Source organism: Nerophis ophidion, linkage group LG12, assembly GCF_033978795.1.
Source record: "Nerophis ophidion isolate RoL-2023_Sa linkage group LG12, RoL_Noph_v1.0, whole genome shotgun sequence".
NCBI classification, from domain to species: domain Eukaryota; kingdom Metazoa; phylum Chordata; class Actinopteri; order Syngnathiformes; family Syngnathidae; genus Nerophis; species Nerophis ophidion.
In genome coordinates this window covers 8,835,578-8,851,829 of record NC_084622.1, presented here as the reverse complement: position 1 = coordinate 8,851,829, position 16,252 = coordinate 8,835,578, and the positions used below count along the sequence as shown (strand labels likewise).

The 16,252-nt window shown below is 42.5% G+C and overlaps 1 protein-coding gene and 1 non-coding gene across 2 annotated transcripts in view; one reads left to right on the top strand and one right to left on the bottom strand.

Moving 5' to 3' along the window:
• Positions 1-12,557, bottom strand: part of rbm28 (RNA binding motif protein 28) — a 30,714-nt gene extending 18,157 nt beyond the window's left edge. Inside the window, exons 1-10 of the mRNA XM_061916785.1 lie at positions 12,201-12,557; positions 6,730-6,876; positions 3,316-3,488; positions 3,167-3,242; positions 1,916-2,008; positions 1,769-1,840; positions 1,592-1,682; positions 362-564; positions 223-286; positions 53-162 (exon numbers count right to left, since the gene is read on the bottom strand). Coding sequence (XP_061772769.1) covers positions 53-162; positions 223-286; positions 362-564; positions 1,592-1,682; positions 1,769-1,840; positions 1,916-2,008; positions 3,167-3,242; positions 3,316-3,488; positions 6,730-6,876; positions 12,201-12,318 — 1,147 coding nt within the window. The 5' untranslated portion in view covers positions 12,319-12,557. The remainder of the gene's footprint in view (positions 1-52; positions 163-222; positions 287-361; positions 565-1,591; positions 1,683-1,768; positions 1,841-1,915; positions 2,009-3,166; positions 3,243-3,315; positions 3,489-6,729; positions 6,877-12,200) is intronic.
• A 229-nt stretch (positions 12,558-12,786) lies between these two features.
• Positions 12,787-12,868, top strand: trnal-aag (transfer RNA leucine (anticodon AAG)). Its single transcript has one exon. It is a non-coding gene; the product is annotated as a tRNA-Leu (tRNA).
• Positions 12,869-16,252: the final 3,384 nt, after the last annotated feature.

Here is a 16,252-nt window from a genome sequence, read left to right as displayed (position 1 = left end):
ACGCATAAAAAGTGGCGAGGAGAGCATCCCGCATGGGCGGTGGTTGGCTCGCCTTTGGAATGTCCAGTGGCAGGATGGAAAACAATCTTGATGTAGTTCAGTTCGCCGTACTGGAGGAGAACTTCTTCCAGGCCTTCCTCCTCTGTGTCGAAGGACAGGTTCCTACAGAAGGACAAGACGTGTGAATACAAACAGGGAAAGACAACGAGAGAAGCTGCCGACCTGATGAACACGGTCCTGCCCTCTTGCACGTCTGAAGGGAGCTGCTGCTTTCTTTTCTTTGGAGCTAGTGTGAATGAAATAGAGTTATGAGGAACACTAAGAAAAAACATGCAAAAGCACACAGGATAAAGGAAAATACCTGATGTGTCATCTCCATCCTCGTCTTCATCCTCACTGTCATCTTCATCTGAATCAAGGCTATGGTCGTCATCGTCGTCTCCCTCCTGGGAGTCTTTTTCATCTTTATCATCTTCACTATTTTCATCATCTTCACTCTCTTCTTTTTCATCATCATCAGGCTGTGGCTGCTCCATCGGTGGCTCAGATTTTTTAGCACTAACCCTGTGGGCACATAACTGGATGTTGAAGACTTTGTTCACAAAGCCAACCTGAAAAACCCTATTCGTTTCCTTCTGCTCATCCCAAACGAGGAAAGCTGGAACCTACACCGGCTGACTTGGGGCATTATTAGACATATTGCATGTTTGGTTGAGGAGTTATGCTTGAAACATTATTGCTTCAAAATAGAGATGTCCAATAATATCGGCAGTCCTTTATTATCGGCCGATAAATGCTTTAAAATGTAATATCGGAAATTATCGGTATCGGTTTCAAAAACTAAAGTACATGACTTTTTAAAACGCTGCTGTACGGAGTGGTACAAGGACATAGGAAGAAGGACAGAGCGCCATTAAACCTTAAAGGCACTGTCTTTGCGTGCCGGCCCAATCACATAAAATCTACGGCTTTTCACACACACACAAGTGAATGCCAAGCATACTTGGTCAACAGCCATACAGGTCACACTGAGGGTGGCCGTATAAACAACTTTAACACTGTTACAAATATGCGCCACACTGTGAACCCACACCAAACAAGAATGACAAACACATTTCGGGAGAACGTCCGCGCCGTAACACAACAGAACAAATACCCAGAACTCCTTGCAGCACTAACTCTTCAGGGACGCTACAATATACACCACCTAAAACCCTAACCACCCACCTCAACCTCCTCATGCTCTCTCAGGGAGAGCATGTCCCAAATTCCAAGCTGCTGTCTTGAGGCATGTTAAAAAAAAATAATGCACTTTGTGACTTCTTTAAAATGTGCCGTGGGCACTGAAAATTTTGCTGCGGGGCCCAAATGTCCCCTGGGGTGCACATTGGACATTTCTGTACTGAATCATGTACTAATAAAGCCGACCAATCACAGCCCTGCGGACCGCTGTACAAAGCTAGATTTTTTTTTAGAGGCGCTCGTAAAAGGTCCGCCGAAGGCTTCGGACAGGGAGGAGCCAGCCGGGGTCAGTCACGCTACCTGACGCGAGAGCATATTTGAACTTTTAGTGATGATTTGAAGCCCGTACTTGCTACTCCCTGCTTGATTCAATTCCTCGTCTTCGGCATCCGACTGAGGCTCTGATGGTTCTGCAGCAGTGCCTTCAGGTTTAGTAGTCCCTGTGAAATGGAAATGTCTTTGACTTGACTCTTTGTCACGGTCTTGATTAGAAAACGAGAAATCGATGGTTTACAACGCCAATTACCTGAGCTGGAGGTTGTCTGCATGGCAACATACTTGTCCTTCGGCACAGCCCAGTCAACAGCCACTTGCCGACCTTTAAAGGTTACACAATAAGAATTTAGCCACGCTACAAATAAATAAAAGAAATAGCGACGGGTATTTTATTTACCTTTTATCTCCTTCAGGTTCATGGCTTTAAGCGCTATAGATGCCTCCCCCACTGTTTTAAACTGAACAAATGCAAAACCTCGCATCAGACCATCTGGGAAAGAGACAGAAAAGTTTGCTCCAATGTGATCCAACAGAAGGAGTGTACACGAACATCTGTTTATGCAGTAGAACATTATTATATTTTAGTTGACTATGTCAGAACCATATTAATCTAACATTACGTCCATTATTGCCATTGCATAAACAAGGTCCTGAGGTAAATAACGTAGTCCTGGCTACACAATTTGGAGAAAAAAAACAATTGCGATTTTTCTCTCCAAAATTGCGATTCGCGATTTTTATAATTTACATATATATAAAATTGCATATACATATTTTATATATATAAATGCATATATTAATGCATAAAGGTCCTGAGGTAAATAACGTAGTCCTGGCTAAATAATTTAGAGAAAAAACCCAATTGCGATTTTTCTCTCCAAAATTGCGATTCACGATTTTTATATTTTATTTATATAATTGCCTATACATATTTTATAAACAAAAATGCATATATTTTATATATATTAAGGCATAAAGGTCCGGTGATAAATAACGTAGTCCATTGCACCGGTCGCCCTAGGGGGGTCCCCACATCTGCGGTCCTCTCCAAGGTATGTCATTATCCCATTGGGTTGTTTTTTTCCTTGCCCTGATGTGGGATTTGAACCGAGGATGTCGTTGTGGCTTGTGCAGCCCTTTGAGACACTCGTGACTTAGGGCTATATAAATAAACATCGATTGATTGATGATTGCTATTTCTCTCCTAATTTTTGTTTCTTTGCAAAAGTTCTCACCGGTGAGCCGCAAGGCTCTCTCTATCCCGTGCTTCCTTTCTCGCGCTCCGTCCACCGCGCCAAAGATTGTAGACGACTGTAAAGAGGGCTCACTGCGTTCAGTTAATTTGACTGTTAAATAAAAGCGCTACGGTGCTGAGAGACAAAGAAACGCAAGGCTCAACATTTCTAATTGACAAACATGTCCGTCACTGATATGCCGGTAGATAAAAAAAAAACAAGACCCTTGCCGTTATGTTATCGCACTATTTAAAACCTTAATGTTGATTAATCGTGCAGCTCTAATCTACACCACTGCTAACAATTTAAAACCCCTAACAACAAATATACAATTATTTGTTACCACAACTGGAAATCATTAGATTGCAAATATGTGCTTTTTAGGTCTGAGTATGTTTATCCAAGCATTTTACCTGGTTTGAGAGGGATTTTAGCTTCGAGAACCGAGCCAAAGGCTGCAAAAACCTGCTTCAGATGGTTCTCTGAACACTGCAACACAAAACACGTCCTCAGTCCCACAATACTTCTCACAGTAGCTGCGGATGAAAGCATCCGACAATACCTTAAAACTAAGATTCCTAATGATTAGTCGAGCTTTTAAGTTATGTTTCTCCAAATTTTGTGATTTCTTGACAGTCTCCTTTTTTGGCGGTGGTGATGCTGCTGCTGCTGCTGCTGCTGCTGCTGGTGGTGATGCTGCTGCTGCTGCTGCTGCTGCATCCTTCTCTTTTGTAGCTGCATATTAAACAAAAACATAATGCAATGAACAAACAGCAACTGTGGGAAAAGTTAACCATGGGCAATGTCTACACTAAGCCGGAGAACCCCTTAAACCAATAATTATTTAGGCTAAGCCCTGTTTCAGTCACACTAAATGATCTTTTAAGGTCCCCCTCCCCAGACAATTTTACACGGGTAAGTTCGCCGGATATTTCTTGAATCTCCGGCTCTTAGCTTTGTATGGACTCATTGATTGTTTTCAAACTGAGTTCGGAGAGGAAGCGACACCAGCTTCATAATAAAGCGGTTTCGTAACTCGGAGGTAACCACTGGAAATATGGAGACGAGTCATCCAGACATGCCCGTGTTTCTCCTTCCTCTTTTGGAAATCCCACATGAATACCTTAGGAGAAAGCGATTGCAGCTATTCGGGATGCAACACTTCTCAGACGGCAAGAGAACTTTCCAATGTCCCGATCAGCTGTGATGCTACTTACAGAAAAACTTTGTCCATTTGTGGAAGGAGAGTCAACGAGAATGCGAGCTCCCGTGGATGTGATAAATAAGGTAGCTTGTGCTTTGTATTATCTGGCCGTCGAGGGAAGATTAGGGAAAACATTGAAAGCATTTGGACGGGCAAAGCAGACTGTATCAGTTATTGTCCGCCATGTATGTCGCGGACTCAACGTCTAGGTCCAGAGTATAAAGTCACCAAAAACGAATGGCTAATGAAGGTGAAGGCAGAAGAGTGAGGAGTGTCCTGACCAGATATCTACAGCCCTAGTTTGATTGATGTAAAATGTTCTTTATCACATTGTTTATTTTTAACATGTCCATTAAAGATTTGATAAATGTATGATGGCTCACTACAATTTGGCCCCACAGCACACTGGATTCCAGTTCATTGAAATACCACAACACTGGATATTGTCCAGGTAAGTTCAATTTAAGAACTTGCACACAAAGCAACACTGAAGGTGACTATGAAGTGCGCATTTTTGTGCGGCTAATGGAGGGGGACGGGTGGTCTTAAACAAACATTATGTGTGTGTGGACAAGGATAAGGCGAGGTGGGATTTATAGAATCAGAATCAGAAATAATTAATCCCCAAAAGGAAATTACAATTTTCAGCACAATCCCATTGAAGATCAGACAAACATTACTGGGAAACAGAACAGGATCACTGACGGGTCTGCACACTTTTGGCGCCCCTTACAAAAAAGGTGAGATACAGGTAAACAATCGGGCATGGGGTGGGGGGGTTTTGGATGAGAAATATTTTTTTTTTTTTAAACGGTCTAAGCCTTTGCCCCTGGAGAGGGGGTCCAGACTGAGGCTAAGGGAAAAAACAACTCATAGCCATAGCACACATCCCTCTTACATGTGTGGACAAGTAAAGCATCAAACATGAAATTACCCTGGATAACCTGGATAAGTTTATCCAGGGTAAATCACACCTAACCTTATCCGTGTCCACACACAACAATGCCACCGTTTAGGACCCCCTTCCCCCCTATGTCAGCCGATGCAACGCGGCCTAGTCCGCATGCGCGGAAAAGGCGCACGTCATAGTCACCTCCAGTGTTGCTTTGTGTGCAAGTTCTTAAATTTAACTTACCTGAACACTATCCAGTGTTGTGGTATTTCAATTAACTGGAATTCTGTGTGATGTGGTGCTCTATTACAGTGAATCACACCTGAGCCATCATTAATTAATCAAATCTTGAATGGACATGTGAAAGTAAACAATGTGATAAAGAACATTTTATATCAAACAAACTAGGGATGTAGATTTCTGGTCAGGACACTCCTCACTCTTATGCCTTCACCTTCATTGTATATTCATTTTTGGTGACTTTATAAACTCTGGACCTTGACGTTGAGTCTGCGACATACATGGCGGACAATAACTGATCCAGTCTGCTTTGCCATTCCAAAAGCATTCGCTGTTTTCCAAAGTGTTCCCTTGACGTCCAGGTAATGCAAATCACACAGTACCTTTTTCATCACATCCATGGGAGCCTGCATTCTCGTTGACTCTCCTTCCACAAATAGACCAAATTTTTCGGTAAGTAGAATCACAGCTGTCCCGTCCAAAGGCAAAACCTAGTAACTCACGTCTAGCTGATTTTGAGAAAACAAAGGAAAACTAATCTATCTTGATGCTGTCTTACAAAGATCTACAAAGTCATCAAACGTATAGAAGTTTTCTTGAGCTTTCATTTTCTTGCCGATTGAGCCATGGATTGAATCTGCTCTCATGAACGTGTGCCCTTTCTCCAGATATTTTATCACAATCTCGGGTGGGCCCCATTCTGCGTTTGCACATTGGGCAAGAGCCGTGTACAGCGTCCAGTTTTCTTATTTTGACCTCCACAGTTATCTGCCCTAAAGAGTATGCAAGGGGGAGAATCAAGAACAATACATTTAATGAAGGTGCTTGCAACGTCCTGGGCCAATCTTCCAAATATCCCCTCGTGCCATAAAATCACATAATCAGGTTGATTGTCGGCCCCCATTCGTGCAAATGTCTCATTAAAGACAATGAGGCGGCTGACAAAGAAGCTCCGATTGGTCCCTTGAGATACTAGGTTTTTCTGTTGTATCTACGCGGTTATGTGGTAGTTGCTAGGTCCTGCCATGCGCGTAACAGCTTACTTACGGAACACATTACAATATCGCATACACTAATGTAAAGCATATCACCTAAGAACTCCAAAATTATCAGCTCAGTTTTGACCAAAATTGAGTTACTGGGTTTTGCCTTTGGACGGGAGAGCTGACCTGGATATTGAAAAGTTCTCTTGTTGTCTGAGAAGTGTTGTATCCCAAATAGCTGCAATCGCTTTGTCTTAATGTGTGATTCCACAAGCGTTTGTACATGTAGAAGAAGGAGAAACACGGGCATGTCTGGATGACTCGCCTCCAATTTTCCAGTGGTTACCTCAGAGTTGCGAAACCGATTTATTATGAAGTGGCACAATCTTTCTGACGTCACTTCCTGTGTAGAGCGCAGTTTTTCTGGCATCACTTTCTCTCCTAACTCAGTTTGTCAACGATCAATGAGTCCATACAAAGCTAAGAGCCAGAAATTCAAGAAATACACGGCGCACTTACCCATGTAGAAAATTGTCCGAGGAGTGGGACCTTAAACGATAGTTTAGTGTGGCTGAAACGGGCCTTAGGCTAAATAATTATTCCTTTAAGGTAGACATAGCCTTGGTGCAGAATGGACTTATGACTTGTCTTACACACCTGGATTCTTTGGTTCTTTCAATTTCTTCTTTGCCACGGAAATTGTAAGCTTCTTTCCATCGTAATCCTTTATTTCTTTCAGTGCTCGTAGTGCATCCTCCTCCATGGCGTATATGACATAGCCAAACCCTCGACATTTTGCTACGCCTGGTAAAGTAAACAGAAACGTGGTGTTGAACGAACAGACACTCAAATTCTTGTTTTTTTGTCCTGTCCAGCTCTTCAGGCAAATCATTTTGTCACACCTATTCAGTGGCCTAGTGTCTTGGGGCACTAGGAGGTTAACCCCTTTACTACTGTTACCCCAGGCGGCCCTCTGCAAAGGCCTAGTACCTGACTGCCCCCTAGTCAGGGATATGGTGAATACCTCAACGGAGGAGCAGGCGGAAGACGGTAGATTTAAGAAATACCACAACGGCTGCGATGGCGGAAGAAGGCTGCAGCAGAAAAGGGTCCCAAGTCGTCTTGGATTCCATGCCACCGGACCCTGACTCGATCCTCTCAAGGATCATGTGGTGACTGTCTGTGCACGAGTCTCCCCACGCTAAACAAAGTCACGCACAGGCATCCTCCATAAAGGGATACACCCCTACCAGGGGAATCGTCATACTCGTTCGAGTGACCGCCGATGATGATGGTCAGAGTGTCCGCCCTGAGATCGGTAGGTTGTGAGTTCAAACCAAACAGACAATAAAAATGGGACCCATTACCTCCCTGCTTGGCACTCAGCAACAAGAGTTGGAATTGGGGGTTTAACCACCAAAAAATGATTCCCCTCACCTCCCAGGGGGTGGAACAAGGGGATGGGTCAATTGCAGAGGACAAAATTCACCACACCTAGTGTGTGTGTGACAATCATTGGTACTTTAACTTTAATTTGATGTAAATGCCCATACCGGCTGTACAAATTTACTTTACAAAAGAGAAGTGTGGGATATTTAACTTGTTGCCTTATTCGTATTTTACTTTATTAAATGGATTTATATAGAGATGTCCGATAATATCGGACTGCCGATATTATCGGCCGATAAATGCTTTAAAAATGTAATATCGGAAATTATCAGTATCTGTTTCAAAACATAAAATGTATGACTTTTTAAAACGCGTTGTACGGAGTGGTACACGGACATAAGGAGTAGTACAGAGCGCCAATAAACCTTAAAGGCACTGCCTTTGCGTGCCGGCCCAATCACATAATATCTACGGCTTTTCACACACAGAAGTGAATGCAATTCATACTTGGTCAACAGCCATACAGGTCACACTGAGGGTGGCCGTACAAACAACTTTAACACTGTTACAAATAGGGTTGGGTACCGAGTATCGATTGGAACAGGGACTAACTTTCCGATTCTCCCGGAATCGTTCAAAAGTTTAAATTTCGATTCCTAGTCTCGATACCCAGTCCGCCGACCGGAAAAAAATAATAAGTCCGCCGACCCGGAAGAAGAAAGCCGCTGAACACCAACGCTTTTTTGCAAATAATCATTTACTTTATAATTTGATGCCAGCAACACGTGACAAAGAAGTTGGGAAGTGTGGCAATAAATACTGATAAAGTTGAGGAATGCTCATCAAACACTTATTTGGAACATCCCACAGGTGTTCAGGCTACTTGGGAACAGGTGGGTGCCATGATTGGGTATAAAAACAGTTTCCATGAAATGCTAAGTCATTCACGAACAAGGATGGGGCGAGGGTCACCAATTTGTAAGCAAATTGTCGAACAGTTTTAGAACAACATTTCTCAACGAGCTATTGCAAGGAATTTAGGGATTTTACCATCTACGGTCCGTAAAATCATCAAAAGGTTTAGAGGATCTGGAGAAATCACTGCACGTAAGCGATGATATTACCAACCTTTGATCCCTCAGGCGGTACTGCATCAAAAACCGACATCGGTGTGTAAAGGATATCACTACAGAAGCTCAGGAACACTTCTTAAAACCACTGTTGGTCGCAATATCTGTAAGTGCAAGTTAAAACTCTACTATGCAAAGCGAAAGCCATTTATCAACAACACAAAGGAACGTTGCCGGCTTCGCTAAGCCGGAGCTCATCTAAGATGGACTGATGCAAAGTGGAAAAGTGTTCTGTGGTCTGACGAGTCCACATTTCAAATTATATTTGGAAATTGTGGACGTGGTGTCCTCCAGAACAAAGAGGAAAATAACCATCCGGATTGTTATAGGCGCAAAGTTCAAAAGCCAGCATCTCTGATGGTATGGGGGTGTATTAGTGCCCAAGGCATGGGTAACTTACACATCTATGAAGGCACCATTAATGCTGAATGGTCCATACAGGTTTTGAAGCAACATATGTTGTCATCGAAGCAACGTTATCATGGATGCCCCTGCTTATTTCAGCAAAACAATGCCAAGCCACGTGTTACAACAGCGTGGCTTCGTAGTAAAAGAGTGCGGGTACTTTCCTGGCCTGCCTGCAGTCCAGACATGTCCCCCATCGAAAATGTGTGGCGCATTATGAAGCGTAAATACGACAACAAGACCCCGGACTGTTGAACAACTTAAGCTGTACATCAAGCAAGAATGGTAAAGAATTCCACTTTCAAAGCTTCAACAAATAGTTTCCTCAGTTTATTGAGTGTTGTTAAAAGATAATGTGAAGTAACACAGAGGTGAACATTTCCTTTCCCAACTTCTTTGGCACGTGTTGCAGCCATGAAATTCTAAGTTAATTATTATTTGCAAAAAATAAATAAAGTTTATGAGTTTGAACAACAAATATCTTCTCTTTGTAGTGCATTCAATTGAATATGGGTTGAAAAGGATTTGCAAATAATTGTATTCCGTTTATATTTACATCTAACACAACATCGAAACGGGGTTTGTATATACTAGGTCATAAAATCAGCATCAGTTGAGTCGGTCCATAGGTTGCCTGTAGGGATTTGTAATGTCCAGCAGATGTCAGTATTTAGTGACACAGTATCGACACAGTATCAATACGGTTTTGCAATGTGTCGAAACGCTTCATGACGCCTCATTAACCCATTACTAGAAACAGACTATATTAACCTTGTAGATTGTTATAGTAGCAACAGGTTAAGCCAGGGGTCACCAACACGGTGCCTGCGGGCACCAGGTCGCCCATAAGGACAAGATGAGTTGCCCGCTGGCCTGTTCTAAAAATAGCTCAAATAGCAGCACTTACCGTTACCAGTGAGCTGCTTCAATTTTTTAAATTTTCTTTATTTACTAGCAAGCTGGTCTCGCTTTGCTCGACATTTTTAATTCTAAGAGAAACAAAACTCAAATAGAATTTGAAAATCCAAGAACATTTTTTTTAAAGACTTGGTCTTCACTTGTTTCAATAAATTCATTTATGGTTTTACTTTGCTTCTTATAACTTTCAGAAAGACAATTTTAGAGAAAAAAATACAACCTTAAAAATGATTTTAGGATTTTTAAACACATATATCTTTTTACATTTTAAATTCTTTCTTCTGACACTGAATCGGACTGTCTTATTATGGCAGTCCGATCAGTGTCAGAGCTTGGTCCGCATTGCTGGCAGTAAGTCGGACACGTTTCCAGTGAGGGTTGGACTCCGCCAAGGTTGCCCTTTGTCTCCGATTCTGTTCATAACTTTTATGGACAGAATTTCTAGGCGCAGTCAAGGCATTGAGGGGTTCCGGTTTGGTGGCCGCGGGATTGGGTCTCTGCTTTTTGCAGACGATGTGGTCCTGTTGGCTTCATCTGGCCGGGATCTTCAGCTCTCACTGGATCGGTTCGCAGCCGAGTGTGAAGCGGCCGGAATGAGAATCAGCACCTCCAAATCCGAGTCCATGGTTCTCTCCCTGCCATCTCCGGGTTGGGGAGGAGACCCTGCCTCAAGTGGAGGAGTTCAAGTACCTAGGAGTCTTGTTCACGAGTGGGGGAAGAGTGGATCGTGAGATCGACAGGCGGATCGGTGCGACGTCTTCAGTAATGCGGACGTTGTACCGATCTGTTGTGGTGAAGAAGGAGCTGAGCCGGAAGGCAAAGCTCTCAATTTACCGGTCGATCTACGTTCCCATCCTCACCTATGGTCATGAGCTTTGGGTAATGACCGAAAGGATAAGATCACGGGTACAAGCGGCCGAAATGAGTTTCCTCCGCCGTGTGGCGGGGCTCTCCCTTAGAGATAGGGTGAGAAGCTCTGTCATCCGGGAGGAACTCAAAGTAAAGCCGCTGCTCCTCCACATCGAGAGGAGCCAGATGAGGTGGTTCGGGCATCTGGTCAGGATGCCACCCGAACGCCTCCCGAGGGAGGTGTTTAGGGCACGTCCAACCGGTAGGAGGCCACGGGGAAGACCCAGGACACGTTGGGAAGACTATGTCTCCCGGCTGGCCTGGGAACGCCTCGGGATCCCCCGGGAAGAGCTAGACGAAGTGGCTGGGGAGAGGGAAGTCTGGGCTTCCCTGCTTAGGCTGCTGCCCCCCCGACCCGACCTCGGATAAGCGGAAGAAGATGGACTGATGGATGGAAATTCTTTCTTCTTCTTTCCTTACAATTTAAATCAATGTTCAAGTATTTATGTTTTTATTATTGTAAAGAATAATAAATACATTTTAATTTAATTCTTCATTTTATTTTCTGTTTTTTCGACGAAGGATATTTGTGAAATATTTCTTCAAACTTATGATTAAAATTAAAAAAAAAATTACTCTGGCAATTCTAAAAAATCTGTAGAATCAAATTTAAATCTTATTTCAAAGTCTTTTGACTTTCTTTTAAAATTTTTGTTCTGGAAAATCTAGAAGAAATAATGATTTGTCTTTGTTAGAAATATAGCTTGGTTCAATTTGTTATATAGTCTAAAAAAAAAGGCAGATTGTTTTTTAACCTATTTAAAACATGTCATTAAAATTCTAAAATTAATCTTAATCAGGAAAAATGACCAATGATGTTCCATAAATCCTTTTTTTTTTTCTTCTAAAAGATTCGAATTAGCTAGCTTTTCTCTTCATTTTTTTCGGTTGAATTTTGAATTTTAAAGAGTCGAAATCGAAGATAAACTATATTTCAAAATTTGACTTTCCTTTTTTGTGTGTTTTCTCCTTTTTTAAACCGTTCAATTAAGTGTTTTTTTTCATAATTTTTTACTCTACAAAAAACCTTCCGTAAAAGGAAAAAAATGTACGACGGAATGACGGACAGAAATACCCATTTGTTTTATATATATATATAGATGTATTCATGAATATATAAAGGTATTGTTGTGTTACGGTGCGGATGTTCTCCCGAAATGTGTTTGTCATTCTTGTTTGGTGTGGGTTCACAGTGTGGCGCATATTTGTAGCAGTGTTAAATTGGCTATATCTGGCAATTTATCTATGTGTGTATCAAACTGGTAGCCTTTCGCATTAATCAGTACCCAAGAAGTAGCTCTTGGTTTCAAAAAGGTTGGTGACCCCTGCGCTAAGCTTTGTCCAATAGTTGTTTTTCGTGTTAAAACATAAAGTCACCTTTGTCTTTGACCACGAAACACTGCTTGACAGGACCAATCTCGGAGAAAATCTCCTCCAGGCGATCGTTCGTGGCGGTTTCAGGCAGCAAGCCGACGTACAGCGTCCGCGCCGGCATGCTTCTCCCCTGCTGGCCCGGGCTAAAGTTAGCACGCTAATGTTAGTCTTTCTGACTGGATAACAACTTACAAAGGGTGAATACAGAAATTAATCCACGAAATATACAATATTAAAGAGACGCCTCATACAAATACATGTTTAAAGATGTGGAAATAGCTACACGGAGCGCGACAAAAACATGTCGCATGTTTACATGTTGGAGGCGGCCATCGTGGAAATGACGGATATGACGTCACAGGTTTCTTCTTTGCGCATATTTCCGCATAACTCGTTTTCGCCATCTAGTGGTCGGCGTGAAAGGAGACGCGATTTTACTATTCGTGGTGTATACTGATACAGTCTGCTCAGAATGGATTCAATGTCGGTCTATATTTGTTATCTAACATCTGTAACCACATTATATCAGTGTATCAGAAGATTGTATCAGTCCTCTATATAAAGACAAAATGACACCATTTCCACAAGTGGTAGCGTGGCCGAGCGGTCTAAGGCGCTGGATTAAGGCTCCAGTCTCTCCGGAGGCGTGGGTTCAAATCCCACCGCTGCCATCAATACTTTTCAGTGTCGACAAGACTGAATGGCAGCTACCGTAATCCAATTTCTTTACTGGTCTGCTTACATATTTGTGGTACCAGTAAAAAGGAAAGCAGTTTTCATGAACACTATGTTGCCAAAAATATTTGTCCACATTCCTTGACTCACATATAAACTAAAAGTGATTCCTATCCTTTTCATCAGATTATCCGAAGTCAGGTCGCGGGGGCAGCAGCCTAACAATATAAACCCAGATTTCCCAACACCCAGCCACTTCGTTCATTTCCCAGGCCCGCCGGGAGACATGGTCTTCCCAACGTGTCCTGGGTCTACCCCGTGGCCTCCTGTCGGTCGGACGTGCCCTAAAAACCTCCCAAGGGAGGCGTTCGGGTCGCATCCTGTCCAGATGCCCGAACTACCTCATCTGGCTCCTCTCGATGTGGAGGATCAGTGTTAGAATAATTATGTATAAATTATCACACCAACTTTAACATGCTTAAAGTTGCTTTAGTTATTTGTTATTGGGATCAAGTTAGACATTTTCTATCTGTGCAAGGACAAAACTTCTTTTCTGAGGGATGGTCTCAGCCACAGATGTGATCTTTTTTTTAGGCCGCTAACAGCCAAGGACTTCAAGGACCTCAACGAAGTTAAGATGACAACATGCAGACAAAGCTGGGACAAGGCAAAATCACAAAGCCACCAGCCCATTCCGTCACGTACTGTGCGTCCTGGACCTGCTTTGCATAATATATGTGACCACTCCTTTTAGAGGCGGCCTCAGTGATGTTGACTATGGAACTCTGAATAAAAAGAGGGACGCGGGAGCTGAACTTTAGAGCGTAGGGCGAGACTGTGACTAAGTGTGCAGATCCATGCATTCTCCTCATGAGTCAAATTGAACTCTGTCTCTGCTTGATTCCTTGCTTCTTGCCTGTTTCATAAATGTCATCAGTGTTTGAACCTGACAATCAGCGGCATTAATTTGAGCTCCTCCCGGATGGCGGAGCTTCTCACCCTAACTTTAACCCGGCGGAGGAAACTCATTTCGGCCAATTGTACCCGTGATCTTGTCCTTTCGGTCATAACCCAAAGCTCATGACCATAGGTGAGAATGGGAACGTAGCTCCTTCTTCACCACAATGGATCGATACAGTGTCCGCATTACTGAAGACACCGCACCGATCCGCCTGTCGATCTCACGATCCACTCTTCCCTCACTCGTGAACAAGACTCCTAGGTACTTGAACTCCTCCACTTGGGGCAAGATCTCCTTCCCAACTCAGATTCAATTTCCTAACCAAAAAGGTTCAACAAGATGTCGAAGGCTTCTGGGAAGGCTGTGCACAAGGTTGCGGAGCGTGTTTATAAGAACTTTCGACCATTCTTCCAAAAGCGCAATGGTGAAGTCACACACTGATGTTTGTCGAGAAGGCCTGGCTCTCAGTCTACGTTCTAAATCATCCCAAAAGTGTTCTATCAGGTTCAGGTCAGGACTCTGTGCAGGCCAGTGAAGTTAACCCACTCCAGACTTTGTCATCCATTTCTTTATAGACCTTGCTTTGTGCACTGGTGCACAGTCATGTTGGAAGAGGATGGGGCCCGCTCCAAACTACTCCCACAAGCATGGACTTGTCCAAAATGTTTTGGTATCCTGTAGCATACAAAGTTCCTTTCACTAGAACTAACACCTGAAAAACACCCCACACAATAATTCCTCCTCAACCGAATATCACACTCGGCACAATGCAGTCCGAAATGTAGCGTTCTCCTGGCAACCTCCGAAACCCAGACTGGTCCATCAGATTGCCAGATGGAAAAGTGTTGATTCATCACTCCAGAGAAGGCGTCTCCACTGCTCTAGAGTCCAATGGCGACGTGCTTTACACCACTGCATCTGACGCTTTGCATTTGACTTGGTGATGTATGGCTTAGATGCAGCCGCTCTCGTGGGCTAATTGGAAGGTTACATGAAGTTTGGAGCTCTGTAGCAACTGACTGTGCAGAAAGTCTTTGCACTATGCGCTTCAGGATCCGCTGACCCCTCTCTGTCAGTTTATGTAGCCTACCACTTGGTGGCTGGGTTGCTGTTGTTTCCTAAATCTTTCATTTTCTTATAATAAAGTTGACTTTGGAATATTTAGGAGGGAGGACATTTCACGACGGGATTTGTTGCACAGATGGCACCCTATGACTGTTCCACGCTGGAAATCACTGAGAGCGGCCAATTCTTTCACAAATGTTTGTAGAAAAAGTCTCCATGCTTAAGTGCTTGATTTTATACACCTGTGGCCGGGCCAAGTGATTAGTACACCTGATTCTGAGCATTTGGATGCATGACCAAATACTTTTGGCAATAATATATATATATGTATATATATATATACATACACATATATATATATATATATACATACATACATACATACATATAGACGAGCTAGACGAAGTGGCTGGAGAGAGGGAAGTCTGGGCTTCCCTGCTTAGGCTGCTGCCCCCGCGACCCGACCTCGGATAAGCGGAAGATGATGGATGGATATATATATATATATATATATATATATATATACATACATACATCCATTTTCTACCGCTTATTCTCTTTCGGGATTGCGGGGGGCGCTGGCGCCTATCTCAGCTACAATCGGGCGGAAGGCAGGGTACACCCTGGACAAATCGCCACTCATCGGAGGGCCAACACAGATAAGACAAACAACATTCACACTCACATTCACACACTAGGGCCAATTTAGTGTTGCCAATCAACCTATCCCCAGGTGCATGTCTTTGGAAGTGGGAGGAAGCCGGAGTCCCCGGAGGGAACCCACGCATTCACGGGGAGAACATGCAAACTCCACACAGAAAGATCCCGAGCCTGGATTTGAACCCAGGACTGCAGGAACTTTGTATTGTGAGGCAGACGCACTCACCCCTCTCCCACCGTGAAGCCCATATATATATCCATACATATATATACATATTTTATATATACATACATATATATATATATAAATATGTATATATATATATACATATATGTATATATATATACACATTTTCTTTAAATATACATACATATGTATATACATATAAATAAATATATGTACATATATAAACATTTATACATATGTATACATCTATATATATATACATATAAATGTATGTATATATACATCTATATATATACACACACATAAAGACATATATATAATTATATATATACACATAAATGCATGTATATGTATATATACACATCTATATATATACACACATACGTGTATATATATAAACATATATATGTATATATATATATATATACACACACACACATAAATGTATGTATATATATATATATATATATATATATATATATATGAAATAAAAGGCAAACACAATCA